At 40.3% G+C, this 14,287-nt stretch overlaps 1 protein-coding gene across 1 annotated transcript in view; it reads right to left on the bottom strand.

Moving 5' to 3' along the window:
* Positions 1-13,230, bottom strand: part of PDIA6 (protein disulfide isomerase family A member 6) — a 47,095-nt gene extending 33,865 nt beyond the window's left edge. The window contains exons 1-3 of the mRNA XM_077153185.1: positions 13,133-13,230; positions 7,859-8,000; positions 917-974 (exon numbers count right to left, since the gene is read on the bottom strand). Of these exons, the coding sequence (XP_077009300.1) occupies positions 917-974; positions 7,859-8,000; positions 13,133-13,151 (219 nt within the window). The 5' untranslated portion in view covers positions 13,152-13,230. The remainder of the gene's footprint in view (positions 1-916; positions 975-7,858; positions 8,001-13,132) is intronic.
* Between the last annotated feature and the right edge of the window lie 1,057 nt (positions 13,231-14,287).

The following is a 14,287-nucleotide window of genomic DNA, read 5'->3' as shown; positions in this document are numbered from 1 at the left end:
GTATAGACTCTTCCAATATCAAAAATTTATAACTGCCATAGCCCAAACAACCCTAAAGAGAGATATGGAAAGATCAAAGGTGATGGTGGAGTTATATAGTGAAGATACAATTTACCAAATGAATATGAATGCTGAAACATTAAATTGATATCTCTTTTAGTCTCCAGTATTTTAGAGCAGCTAGAATTAAAAACCTAAAATTGAGGGTGGGCCACGGTGGCTCAGCAGGCAAGAATGCTCGCCTGCCATGCCAGAGGACCCGGGTTCAATTCCCAATGCCTGCCCATGTTAAAAAAAAAAAAAAAAAAAAAAAACCTAAAATTGAGAAATTGTAACCCATGCCAAAGTCTGAAATATGTTCTACAACTAATCATGGTGCTGTACTTGGAAATTTATAGCTTTTTTGTATATATGTTATTTTTCATAAAAAAAAAAAAAAAAAAGGAAAAAAGTCGATGATGATAAAAAAAATGTTTAAGCTCTCTAGCCTCCTATATTCTGGAGCAGTTAGAAGAAAAAATATGAGAGGATCATATGGTAACCCATGACAAACTCTGGGATCTGTCCTGTAACCATCTGTTGAAGATTGCTTTGAAAATTATTGTTTTTTTATTTCTTTGCTTTGTATATATATTATACTATGCAACAAAAAAAGTTAAAAAAAATGCAATGGTGAAATGCAAGAATCAGTACAACTAAAAGTAATTACATCATAGACCTAAAAAACATTAACTAACAAAAAATAGACAACACAAAAATCAAAACAGGTATTATTTCCATGTTCCCTGTATGACTTTAGCAACTGAACAAGGGTTTTGAGTTTCAATAAACAAAATAGCTTTCTACTGTACATCAAATCCATTTATATAATTATTTAAACATATGCAACTGAACCTGGGACATCTTTGAAACTTACTTTCAGTGCAGTTGCTACTTTCTTCCATTCTGGTGTTAATCTTTGGCAATGACCACACCTTTTGGAAGATGAAAACACAAATAAGACAACAGTTAAAACTTTTCCCCAATTCAAAAGCATCCATCATTGATCTAAAAAGATGTGCTGAAATGGAAGCCTGCAGGGAGTACAAGCAAGAGAAAACTCATCACCTTATGACTCACAACAATCATTTTTTGTATCATCATAATAAAGCTTTCAAATGACTGCTCGATTATATATTTAAGGAGTTTAAATGACTTCTGTCACTCATAACACTATGAGCAGGCCTTTGGAGCTTATCTGGTTCAGTGTGCCTCAATGTGTAATCCAGGCAGGTTGTGGTCTAGAAAAAAGGCTGATTCTTGGAATCCACAAAATCAGAGATCCTATAGAAGGGGTCCAAGGAACCTGCACTTGAGTAACTTTCTATGGTGATTCTTTTTATTTATTTATTTATGAACATATCCACATACAAACACAAACATTCTTAACATATGATCATTCCATCCTTGTTATACAATCAGTAACTCACAATATCATCATACAGTTGTATATTCATCATCGTGATCATTTCTTAGAACATTTGCATCAATTCAGAAAAAGAAATAAAAAGAAAACAGAAAAAAATTCATACATACCATACCCCTTACCCTTTCCTTTCACTGATCACTACCATTTCAATCCACTAAATTTATTTTAACATTTGTTCCCCCTATTATTTTTTAATTTTAATCCATATGTTTTACTCGTCTGTCGATAAGGTAGATAAAGAGCATCAGACGCAAGGTTTTCACAACCACAGTCACACTGCGAAAGCCATATCATTATTACAGTCTTCAGGAAATATGGCTATTGGAACACAGCTCTACATTTTTAGGCAGTTTCCTCCAGCCTCTCCATTACACCTTAACTAAAAAAAGGTGATATCTATATTATGTGTAAGAATAATCTCCAGGACAACCTCTCGACTCTGGAATCTCTCAGCCATTGACACTTTATTTTGTCTCATTTCTATCGTCCCCCTTTTGGTCAAGGAGATTTTCTCAATCTCTTGATGCTGAGTCCCAGCTCATTCTAGGATTTGTCCCATGTTGCCAGGAAGGTCCATACCCCTGGGAGTCATGTCCCATGTAGAGAGGGGGAGGGCGGTGAGTTTGCTTGTTCTGTTAGCTAAGAGAGAGGCCACATCTGAGCAACAGAAGAGGTTCGGGGGGTGACTCTTAGGCCTAATTTTAAGTAGGCTTAGCTTATCGTTTGTGGGGATAAGTTTCATATGAACAAACCCCAAGATTGAGGGCTCGGCCTATTGCTTTGGTTGTCCCCACTGCTTGTGAGGATATCAAGAATTCTCCACTTGGGGTTTGTTCATATGAAACTTAACTCTGCAAAGGATAGGCTAAGCTTACTTAAAATTAGGCCTAAAAGTCACTCCCCAAGAGAACCTATTCTGTCGCTCAGATGTGGCCCCTCTCTCTCTCAGCCAACATGGCAAGCAAACTCACTGCCCTTCCCCTTTCTACATGGAACATGACTCCCAGGGGTGTAGACCTTCCTGGCAACGTGGGACAGAAATCCTAGAATGAGCTGGAACTCAGCATCAAGGGACTGAGAAAATCTCGACCAAAAGGGGCAAGAGGGAAATGAGACAAAATAAAATGTCAATGGCTGAGAGATTCCAAACAGAGTCGAGAGGTTATCCTGGATGTTATTCTTACGCATTCAACAGTTATCACCTGTTTAGTTAAGGTGCAACGGAGAGGCTGGAGTGAACTGCCTGAAAATGTGGAGTTGTTCTTGGGTGTCCATGTTTCCTGAAGATAACTGTATGATGATATGGCTGTCGCAGTGTAACTCTGTGGTTCTGAGAGCCTTATGTCTGATGTTCCTTTTGTCTACCTTATTGACGGACAAGTGAAACACACGGATTAAAAATAAATAAATAATAGGGGGAACAAATGTTACAATAAATTTAGTAAATAAAATGCTGGTAATCGGTGAAGGGGAGGGGTATTTTTTCTGTACTCTTTTTATTGCTTTTTCTGAATTGATGCAGATGTTCTAAGAAATGATCATGAAGATGAATATTAAAAAAAAGAAAAGAAAAAAAAGGAATTCACTTGGGGAAGCTGAATTTTGCCCCTCATCATTCTCATCATTGCCCTAAGGGGACTTCGCGAATACTTTTTTATTCACTGTTCAAATCACTCTGGGATTTATCAAGGCATCACTGGACAAACCTACAAAATCTCAGGCCTCAAGGTTCCATTTAGTACGGTGTTCAATTAAGTTGTTCTCATAAGTTATATGAGGAAATGTACTAGTCAAAATATAAATTTTGTGTCAAATAAACATTATGAATGATTCTTAAACCTACTACAATTTGATAATCCTTGAGTCAGTCCAACCTTTTCATTTCATAGATGAGGATTTGTATTTTGAGCCTAGATCTCCTCCTGTACTGCTTTCAATACTCTGGCTACTACAGGCTGCTTCGATACTTTAAAATGCACATTTAAACCTAAGTTAATAACCTAAAAAGTTGAAAAGCCTGGTACCATAAGATGGCGATAAGAAATGAGAGAAAACAAGAGGACAATCTTATCTTTTAGATAATAGAATCACAAAAAAATTGCGATATATAACTTTCCAGAAACGTGCTTTAATAAGAATGAAGCTGATCTGGATAGATTACTGTAAATCAGAATACAGGTATAGATGATATGGTCTTTATTTTAAAACTTCAACTTCTGTGTGAGACCAATGGAAAAGATGTGTATTTGGTGCAAAATTTGTATCTTGAGTAGCACATTATTATCTAATTTAACTTGTAGGGTTTGTACAGTCTAGTAGGCTGTCCAATACACCCCAGAGTAATTTGGACAGAGAATAAAAAAGTATTTGCAAAGTCCCCTAGGGGAGAAAGGAGGAAATATTAAACTTCCTCATCTGGGGAATTCCTGATATTTTTGCAAGCAGTGGGGACAATCAAATCAATAGGCTGGGCCCTTGATCTTGGGACTCACCCCTATGAAACTTATTCCTGCAAAGGAGAAGCTAAGCCACTTATAATGATGCCTAAGAGTCACCCCAAGAGAACCTATTTTGTTGCTCAGATACGGTCTCTCTAAGCCAACCTGGCAGGTAAACTTACTGCCTTTCCCTTCTTCATGGGATATGACTCCTGGGGATGAGCTGGGACCTGGAATCATGGATTTGAGAAGAGTTTCTTTTATTTATCTTAAAATATTTTTTTGAGAAATATCCACACACAGTAAGTCCAACCATATTATACAATCGATAGCTTACAATATCATCATATAGCTGTGTATTCACTACCATGATCATTTCTAGAATACTGCATTATTCCAGAAAAAGCAATAAAAAGAAAAAACTCATACATCCCATATCCGTAACCCCTCCCTCTCATTGACCCACAGTATTTCAATCTACCCAATTTTTACCCTTTACCCTATTATTTATTTGTTTTTTTTATCCTTTTATTTTTCTACTCGTCTGTCTACACCTTGGATAAAAGGAGCATCAGACACAAGGTGAGAAAGCCTTCCTGACCAAAATGAGGAAGAGAGAAATGAGACAAGAGTCGAGAGGTTATCCTGGAAATTATTCACAAGGATTATATAGATATCCCTTTTTAGTTTATGGTGTGTTGGAGTGCCCAGAGGAAAGTACCTGAAACTGCTTAACTATATCTTTGTAGTTTTGATTCTTGAAGACAACTGTATTACTATATAGCTTTTACAATGTGACCATGTGATTGTGAAAACCTTGTGGCTGATGCTCCCTTTATCCAGGGTATGGAGAGATGAGTAAAAAATAAGGACAAAAAATAAATAAATAACGGGCAGGAGGGGAAGGGAATAAAGGGTTAAAAAAATTGGGTAGATTACAATATTTAGTGGTCAATGAAGTGGGTAAGGGTTTGGGTCTTTTCTTTTTTTTTCTGGAGTGATGCAAACGTTCTAAAAATGATCGTGGTAATGAATACACAACTGTGTGATGATCTTGAGTCACTGTATACTTTGGATGGACTGTATAGTGCATAAAAATAACTCAATAAAAATATATTTTAAAAAATCAACTGCATAAAACAAAAAATATTACATACACACAAACCTGTTATGTTTCTAAGTTTCACTGAGGTTGTTGGTAGCTATATATATTCATTTCCACCACTGAGTAATATTCACTGTATGAATATATGCAATTCACCCACAGATGATTTCATGTAATTTTTTAAAAACAAAATAAATTCTCTTTTAACTAATTCTAGGTCTCAGAGGATCTAATAAGAACACACTATGTGCCAGCACCACACTGAGCCCCTCTCATACTGGATCTTATTTAATCAGTGAGAAAATAGACACTGGTATTTTCATTTTAAATTTATTCTTAAATTAGACGGCAATTTAAGAAACTTACACAATATTACACGGCCAATCAGTGAGAGCTATCTGACAGTTTCTGATTTGGAATCTACCATCTTACCCACCATCCATGAGGTCCAAGCTCAATCCCCGTACTTTAACAGTCAGGATCTTTTAGGGAAATGTCCCGAAATGCTGCTTCTATGTATTTATATATATTTTGTTGCTTGGGTGACACACTTAGAAGTACACAAGACAACAGGGTGCAAGAGTAGCTCAGTGGCAGCATTCTTGCCTGTTATACGGGAGACCGGGATTCGATTTTTGGTCGATGCACCTGCCCCCCCCCCCCACCAATTCAACAAATGGGGCTGCAATAACGGGACAGTCACAAAGAAAAAGAATGAAATGTGACCCCCACCATATAGCATAAAAAATTTTAAAAAAGCACAAGAGTCAAATTTTTACACATCTTTGTACCTCTTTAACTTCAGTTTATTCTATAAAAGGACTATAATTAGATATCATCAGAGTACATAACCCCTAAATTTGAATGTTGAACAGGTGCACACAGATCAAAATACCACATTAATACAAACATAGTATATCTGCTCACCCAGAAGTCCTTCACCTGGAGCACTACCCCTGTAACCCCCAAAAGATTGGTGGATAAAAATTATCTCTATTCTCACTAACCCGTAACTGAAATGTAGGAGGAGTTCCTTCAACTATGAATGTAGCCATACCATAGGCTGATAAGTAATCTGTCACAAATTTAAATCACATCGATTTTCATATCGCCACTAGAATTGTTATAGTTACCTTTAAATACTGCTTATGCTCACAAATGTTTCAAAATTTCAGTAGCTGCTAGGCCTGCTGCTGGAGCTTGGTTTTTACCATCCTAGCACAAAGGTACCGTATTACCATGTTTAAGATGTATTTTAATATTTCTGATAATTATATTTCAATACTTTATGTTTCCTTTGCGATCTTTTGTTTTACTTTATGCATGTAAAATCTTTATTCGAAGAAGGGATTCAAAGCCTTCACCAGGTTGCCGAAGAAGTCCAAAGCACAAAAATTAAGTTTAAACTGCTCTCATTAGATATTCTCTACCCAAAACACTGTAATGCAAAACTCTGCCAGAGTAATGATAAGTAATAATAAGGCAAAGGATTTTATTTTTTTACTTCAACCACTTATTAATAATACTTATTATTAATAATAGTAATAGGTATCAGTAAGAAGTACTGATCTAGATCCTGCCTTTTCAATTATGCTATCTGGTATAGTTTTGCAATGAGATGCATTGTCTTACATTCCAGCTCTCAGAAACAAGGTAAAATATTCATATCATAAATGATAAAAACTGTCAAAGCTGTAAAAACTGCATATGAAGGCATGCAGCACTATTAATAGTCTGTATGATTACTGTTAGTACACTTACTAATACAAATGAGCTAACCATATAGAAACACCATTTGGATTAAAAAATAAAAACAAACAGGAGCCTTTAAAAATAGTAAAGGTATCAAAAGGTACAGTTTCATACTGTGACAAGACAAACTTAAAGTAGAGGGTTTCTACCACTTTCTGAAACTTTTGCTGCCCTGTGCAAAATATTCCATGAGTTTTCTAAAAATGACGATCTTTCAAAGAAAAAAACTAAAGCAATAAAGGAAAAACTGTACCCACTCAGGTTACTAGAATTTGATTACAGGAACATTTCATATCCCTACTTTAGCTTACAACACGCTGTTCACATTTAAAGGGACTAATGTAGATTTCATATCATCATGTGGTTCTATCTTTACAGACAGGTGGCTGCTGTTAAGCTCTCCTCTCAGGCACCTGTAACTTGTATATCAGTGATCTTATGAACATTTTGCATCATTTTCATTGATTTACTCTTTTATTTTTGTTTTTTGCATTGAATGTCTAATTATTTTGACTATTTATATAAAATTGTTCATTATTCATTTCAGTGCTAATTATATATTTATATAAAATTGTTCATTATTCATTTCAGTGCTAATTATTTTCACCCCATAAGAGTTTTTTCCAGCAATGAATTATCCTAAGGCAAGAGAAGAACTTGAAAATTAAACCAGGTATTTTCTAATTATATATTTTAGGAGACAACTCTCCTAAAACAGAATGGAATCAATCACTGGTTTTTCCATTTCCTTTGTCCCGGATTCTTTCTTTGTAAAATCAGTTTACTTTTCATCCTCATCCAACTTACCTCAACATAAGTGTACATCGTATTAAAATTAAAAGGTTTTTTTCCTTTTTTCTTCCTTGCAACCATTTGCTCTTTTTATCACCTTTTTTTTTTATACTGATTCAGTCTCACAGACTTTAACAGACTCAACACTTTGTGGAGTTACCTATTTCCTCTTGCTTTACTTTGTGTATACAAGGAGGAAGATACATACATTAGATAACTGAATAAAATCAGATTTTTATAACAGTATTTTCCCTAATTTTATAAAGTACCACAAATAATCTACAACTATTTTATAATACTTACCATGGAGCATAGAATTCTACAAGCCACAAACTATCACTTTGAATAACTTCTCGGTTGAAATTTGATGGAGTTAATTCAATTACATCATCGCTAGAGGAATATAGACCATTTACCGCTAGGAAGAAGGTACAGCTCACCAGACCTAGAGTAACAACAAAAACCACACCATTAACAGTCGGGTTCAGGCTTCAATAGGAAACCCTGGGCAACTATAAGATCCTCTTCAGTGGACCATGGCCCTTCACAAAGAATAGGACACCCTGGGCTAACTCTCTTCCAAGTCCAAGGTCACTTCCCCTCCCCTCCCTACTGCTTTTTGAGTCCATGGAGTTCACTCGCACAGGTACAGTACCAAGCCAAGAATGGAATAGACAGTATACACTCTCATTTTCCGGAGTCGCATGGCAGAAAGATTTAAGCACTGCCCTTAAGTACTTTACACATACTAACATTCATCACAACCCTATTGAGGTAAATATTATTACTGCCACCAAATAAGGGGGACATTACATCTAGCTGTGCAATCTTGGTCAATGCACATTATTCTTGGTGTTATTCAGTTATAGCATTAGCATACAAGCTTTATCATGACACTTTTTTGAAGGGAAAAATAATTATCTGCCTCCACCTCTATCTAAACTGGGACTCTCTCAAGGGCAGTGGTTGTTTTTTGAAAATTTTTATTTCTACCAACACTATCCATGGTATCTTATCAGGCACTAACAATGTTGTGAGACAAACTCAGAAAGAATTTCCACGTGACTAGTGTTATAAAGTGACAGTGCACAGTCTGTTGTAACTAAATAGCATAGTTTAGCCTTATTATGGACCAAGATCGTGCATTTTTCTTGGCTACCCTGGGAACTTACATGCAGTTTATAATAATAATATAGGAAAACAAATTCTGAACTGACAAGTATTTTCTAACTGCATAGTCTAATACCTACAGAACAATGCTGAATAATGGAATATCCTTAACAGGTCCCATTAGCATGTTAGCTTTTGGTTTGAAACTGACATACTTTAACATGTTAAAGAAGTTCCTATCTATTCTTTCTTTTCCATCTTTTCAGCATCTATGGAAAGGATCACGTAAATTCAGTTCTTATAACCTCTTGAAATGGTGAATTGTAAGTGAGTCTGGCCTGTCCTCTAAAGCTGTACATGTTCCATCTTAGATTTTCATATGCCCAATTCATAACCAGAATTTGGAAGATTTCAAATTTAACTTTTTTGAATAATTCAAATGGTAAATTCCTTCTAGAAGGCTTGAATACCAATGTGAGTGCTCTATTGCTAAGACCTCTATCTTATTTATCACTTTCAATTTTCAAATCACTTTGAAATACTTGGATTGCTTGATTTCTCACAGCATTACTAACCAGAAAGTTAGCAATTATCCTCATTTTACAAATAAGAAAATAAAGGCAGGAGGAGATCAAGTGGCCATATATGTAAGTGGCAGACCTGCTGTCTGACTCTAAGCTTTTCCCAGTAGACCATCTTGTCTTTTTAGTGGTCAAGATGAAATGGTTCCGGATGGCATGGGCACGAAAACACAATTATGCTACTTGAGCGAATACTGCATTTGAATTATAGATATGGTTGATATTCTAGGAATATATGAAATAAAACGGAACTTTACTAAGTGTGATGTGAAGCTCCTAAATGGACATCACCTAGGCAGTATGATCAGACGTGCTTCCTGGAAAGACTACTCTGGTTGCAACATGGAGAACGGACTGAGGGAATTAAAACTGAAAAATTAGGAGTGGCATCATATAAACTAAAGGAAAGAAGAACGAGGCAAAAGTCACAAATGATACGGTTATGGAGGAGGGGGATGGGGGTGGGGAAGTAAAGTTGGAAAGACTGAAAATTGTCTACTGGATTTAATGACAAAGTCATCACTGGTGACCCTGGCAGCTGTGGTGAAGCAGTGAAAAAAAGCAAAAGCCAGTGTGCAGTGGATCGAAGAAAGCAGGAGGAAACAAGCTGGAGAGAACAGTACAAAATAGCTCTTTAAACAAGTTTCATTATAAAGAGCAGAAGAGAGCAAGCAAATGTTGGAGCAGAAGAAAGTCTTCTTTTAAAAGATGGGAGTGGGCAGGCCACCGTAGCTCAGCAGGCAGAGTTCTCGCCTGCCATGCTGGAGATCTGGGTTCGATTCCCTGTGCCTGCCCATGCAAAAAAAAAATGATGGGAGTGACCTGAGCATGAAGAAAATACACAGAGTGGGAGAGATTAGAGATGATGCACAGGGAATATCTGACTGTAGGAAAGGAGGGAACCTAGAGCCAGTGAAGGAGTAGCCTTCAAAAGGAAAGCCTTCTCTTCCATTTCAAGAGCTAGGAAAGGAAAAGTGTGGATGGAGAAAAGGGGCAACCAAGTTAGGTTGCTCCCTCTGACTGAGCTTCCAATATGGCAGCCACCTAAGTATCCCAATTTGAGATGTGCTGTTAAGCATAAAAGCACACCGAATTTCAAAAACTTGGTAGGAAAAAAAAAGTAAAATATTTCTAATATTATACTGATAATTATATATTCTTACTGACATCTCTCTATGTACATATTGAAATCTAAAACATTATTATATTTATAGAAATGGGCTCTTATTCTACATACCCTTCTGTAAGCTTTTTTCACTCAATAAACTACAGACATTCTACATATAAGCAATCTCAGGCCATTTTTAACGATTGAACCACATTGTCAATCTACTACTGACATATTTTGTTTACAATTTTCACTATTATTAAAAGCCCAATGATAAAAGTTCTTATATGCTCCACCCACCCCCTACCCCCCCCCACCCCTGCCGCCATGATTATAGTTATTTTCTTAGGGGAAATTCTTACAAGGGTGGATCAGGAGGCATGGTTTATATTTTGGTATATATGTATGTCCAACTACCCTCCAGAAAGTGACTTAACATTTTTTGGGCAAGACAAAACAATACTAGTAGCTAACGCTTACATGACACTAGGTACATGGCACTGTTCTAAGTATTTTACATACATCAACTCGCTTAAGAACTGTATCTGATAGGTATCATCAGGCTCATTTTACAGTCAAGGAAATCAAAGCACAGAAAGCGTGACTTGCCCAAAGCTACTCTAGAAAGACATAAAATGGCTATGCAATCTAAAGTTCTTACCAACAGACTGTAGCTTATGGCGGGGAATTAGGATTTCTAACCCTTCTCTGGCTAATGGAGTGGACTCCTTCGCTGGATGGAGTCCTCAAAGGGAGGGACCACACTTTTTTTTTTTAAACCTCAGGAATGTGCTTCCTTTCCACAGAAAAATGATTGACTTCTGACATTCAGCAGAATATGAATTTGGGCTAACTTTTCTAGTTACAGTGATGGACTTCTGTTAATCTGCCTTTTAACGTCGCCTAGCACTCAAGAGTCTTCCCTCTTTGTAAACGGCTATCCATGAAACAGTCTTGATAAGAACTTGAAACCTAAATTCCTTAAAAGGTAACATAATCTAATACAGCCAGAATAAAATTAAGTAGACCGCTCAGAGAGAATACAAGATGTATAAATCCTAACAGCATAAAAGTAGCTAATAATCCCTCTCCCCCAAAGCTTCTAGGAAACAAAAACTTTGGGCTCCTTTAAGATGACAAAGTAGGTCAATGCTGACTAGTAATGTTTTGTTTCCAAAATTCACCTCGCCATTCCCGTTTAACTGATAATGCACACCCAAACGGAAATTGGAACACCTGAGTGCCTAGAATTTACGTGAGCAGATGGTTTTGCCATCTGTGGCTTCCTAAATTTCTCCACAGTGTTTAAAGATGTTATAAATCCACCCCAGTAATTTCTCTGTCTCACACCTGTTAGCATGAGTATTTGGTCCCAAAGCACTCATCTAGAAACCGAGAGTTCCTTTTTAGGACGACTTCATTTATTAAAATAATGAGTTAATTATTAGTATCACCGACTCTTTAAAATCTAGTTGAATTCACTCAGGGGAAACTAAAAAGGGAGTAAAATCTTTTTCCCTCATCTACTCTCTCCAGCAATAGCAGCAAACATTTATCTCTTGTTAACTATCTGGTAAGCCCCTCTGCACATGCATTAACTCATTAATCCTCAGAACAACCCTAGAGCTCCATTACCAATCCCATTTTACTGTTGAAAAATCACTGGCACTGAGGGTTATGTGACTTGCATCAGGTCACACAGCTAGTAAATGAGGAGTGGGGGGTGCGTTAGAATTCAAACCCAGGCGTGGGCCTAAGGACTGTCAGGTGCCCTGGGTGTGGCCCCGGCAAGCCCAGACAGAGACAGGACCTCTATTCTTCCTCAGTTAAGTCTCTAAACCCATATTTTGATAATTCATGAAAGTCCGGGTTCAATTTCGTTTTTTAAAAGTTTAATCACATTTAAAGGGATCCTGCATCCTAAGACCTGCTTTTGGAAGGCATGGGTTTCCTATCTTACTCCTGCTTTTCTTACAAGTAGAGACGACATGAAACAGGTGGTAGAAACACACTGAAGTGAGGAGAGAACGTTCCTCTCCTGCAAGAGGCGCGGACCAGGGCCGGGTGCGGGAACAACGGGCTCTAGGCCGCAGACGAGCGCGCGCTCGGGCTGACCCGGCCGCGGCCCCTTCCGTCCCCGGCATCTGGAGCACTGGCCGTGAGCACGGCTGCTTCTGCCTCCTGGAGGGCCGACCCCCGCCTCCACCCTCACCCCCACCGGGACGCACAGCCCAGGACCGCGCGCACGAGCTGGGCCGCCCCCTCCATGAGCCCGCCCTCACGGCCGGCGCCGGGTGCGGAAGCCCTGCGGTCGGCACAGGGAGCGACCCGCCCGCCCCTCAGGCTCCCCGGATCCGCGCGGGTCCCGCTCCCCGCCAGCCCCTCAGGCTCCCCGGATCCGCTCGGGTCCCGCTCCCCGCCCGCCCCTCAGGCTCCCCGGATCCGCGCGGGTCCCGCTCCCCGCCCGCCCCTCAGGCTCCCCGGATCCGCGCGGGTCCCGCTCCCCGCCCGCCCCTCAGGCTCCCCGGATCCGCGCGGGTCCCGCTCCCCGCCCGCCCCTCAGGCTCCCCGGATCCGCGCGGGTCCCGCTCCCCGCCCGCCCCTCAGGCTCCCCGGATCCGCGCGGGTCCCGCTCCCCGCCCGCCCCTCAGGCTCCCCGGATCCGCGCGGGTCCCGCTCCCCGCTCACCTCCCCTGAGCCACCGCACGCCATGTGGAGGTCGCGGGGCAGTCCAGGCCAACCCCCGCCCACGAGGCCCTCCCAGGCCCGCGCGCCTACCCAGCACCAGGCGAGCCATGCCGAGCCTCCCTAGCCGCGCTGCCGTCCTGCTCCGCAGCCACCTCAGTTCTGCGCGCCGCGCCCCCGCCGCCCCGAGTCCCCGCCCCCGGCCCAGGTCAGGGAGGCCGCCGTGCGGCCCCGCGCCCGGGGGCGGGCCGGAATGAGCTCGCCAAGCCGTGGCCGCACCACATTGGTCCAGGTAGGCTTCGCTCGTTTGCGTAGCCAATGGTAGGTAGCCGGGTAGAGGTTACTGGTTTGGGTTTTTTTCTTGACGTGGGCGGAGGGGCGCTGCGGAAGGAGGGACTTGCTGTGGGCGGGGCCGGCGAGCCACTCCTTACCCGGTATCCTTTCTAGCTCTCCTAATTTCTCCTGCGCTTAAGGTCCTGGGTGTACCTCACCCCTTCCCTTAGTGTCCAGTAATTGGTTTCTCTATCTTTCAGTTCCTCGTTCTCACTTTTTATCCCCTTGCCTCCAACGCGCCCCGCTCAAGCCCTCACTCATCCCTGGCCTCTCCCCTCCCCGTCCTCTAGCCGCTGCCTTCCAAATCCTCTTCGAAGAACTTTCTTAGGGCCCTCAGTAGCATGTTAATTTTCCATGTGCCCTGACAGGTATTTCGTCGAAAAACCTTTGCTAAGCGCTTATTATCTGCAACAAAAATCAGCGAGGAATTTGATTTGTTGAACTCCTTTAGGAGTTCCTATGCCCAGCGCACATTTAGTCTGCAAAGCTTTTTCTCGTAGGACCTCATGCTCTGTAAGACCCCGTGGAGGCATAAGCTTAAAACTTTAGAGCTCTTCACAGGGTTCCTTTTTTTTCACTCTGGGAGGGGCCATAGCATCGTTTTTACATGGTCATAGGTTTTGTCAAATGTGCGAAAGTAAAATATTTAAAGCACAGCAGGTCAAGAATACTGTCTCTTTCCACTTTGATTTTTCCTTCTGTGTTTGGAGTGGACTTGGGCATTTTGTTGTTGTACTGTACATTCTCTGTAGTGCTTAGTGCATCAAATAATTCTTGCTCTGTGACTAAAGTATTTATGGGATCCAGTGTGGTCCAACAGTGGTGGTGGATGGCAGGTCTTCCTGAGGAAGTGGCACTAGAATTGCGTTTCAAAGATTTGTCAAGCAAATAAAGAAGGGGAGTCCATTGCCGGAT

Source organism: Tamandua tetradactyla, chromosome 3, assembly GCF_023851605.1.
Source record: "Tamandua tetradactyla isolate mTamTet1 chromosome 3, mTamTet1.pri, whole genome shotgun sequence".
Classification (NCBI taxonomy): Eukaryota; Metazoa; Chordata; class Mammalia; order Pilosa; family Myrmecophagidae; genus Tamandua; species Tamandua tetradactyla.
The sequence above is the reverse complement of the archived record's forward strand: the minus strand, read 5'-3'. Positions and strand labels throughout refer to the sequence as shown.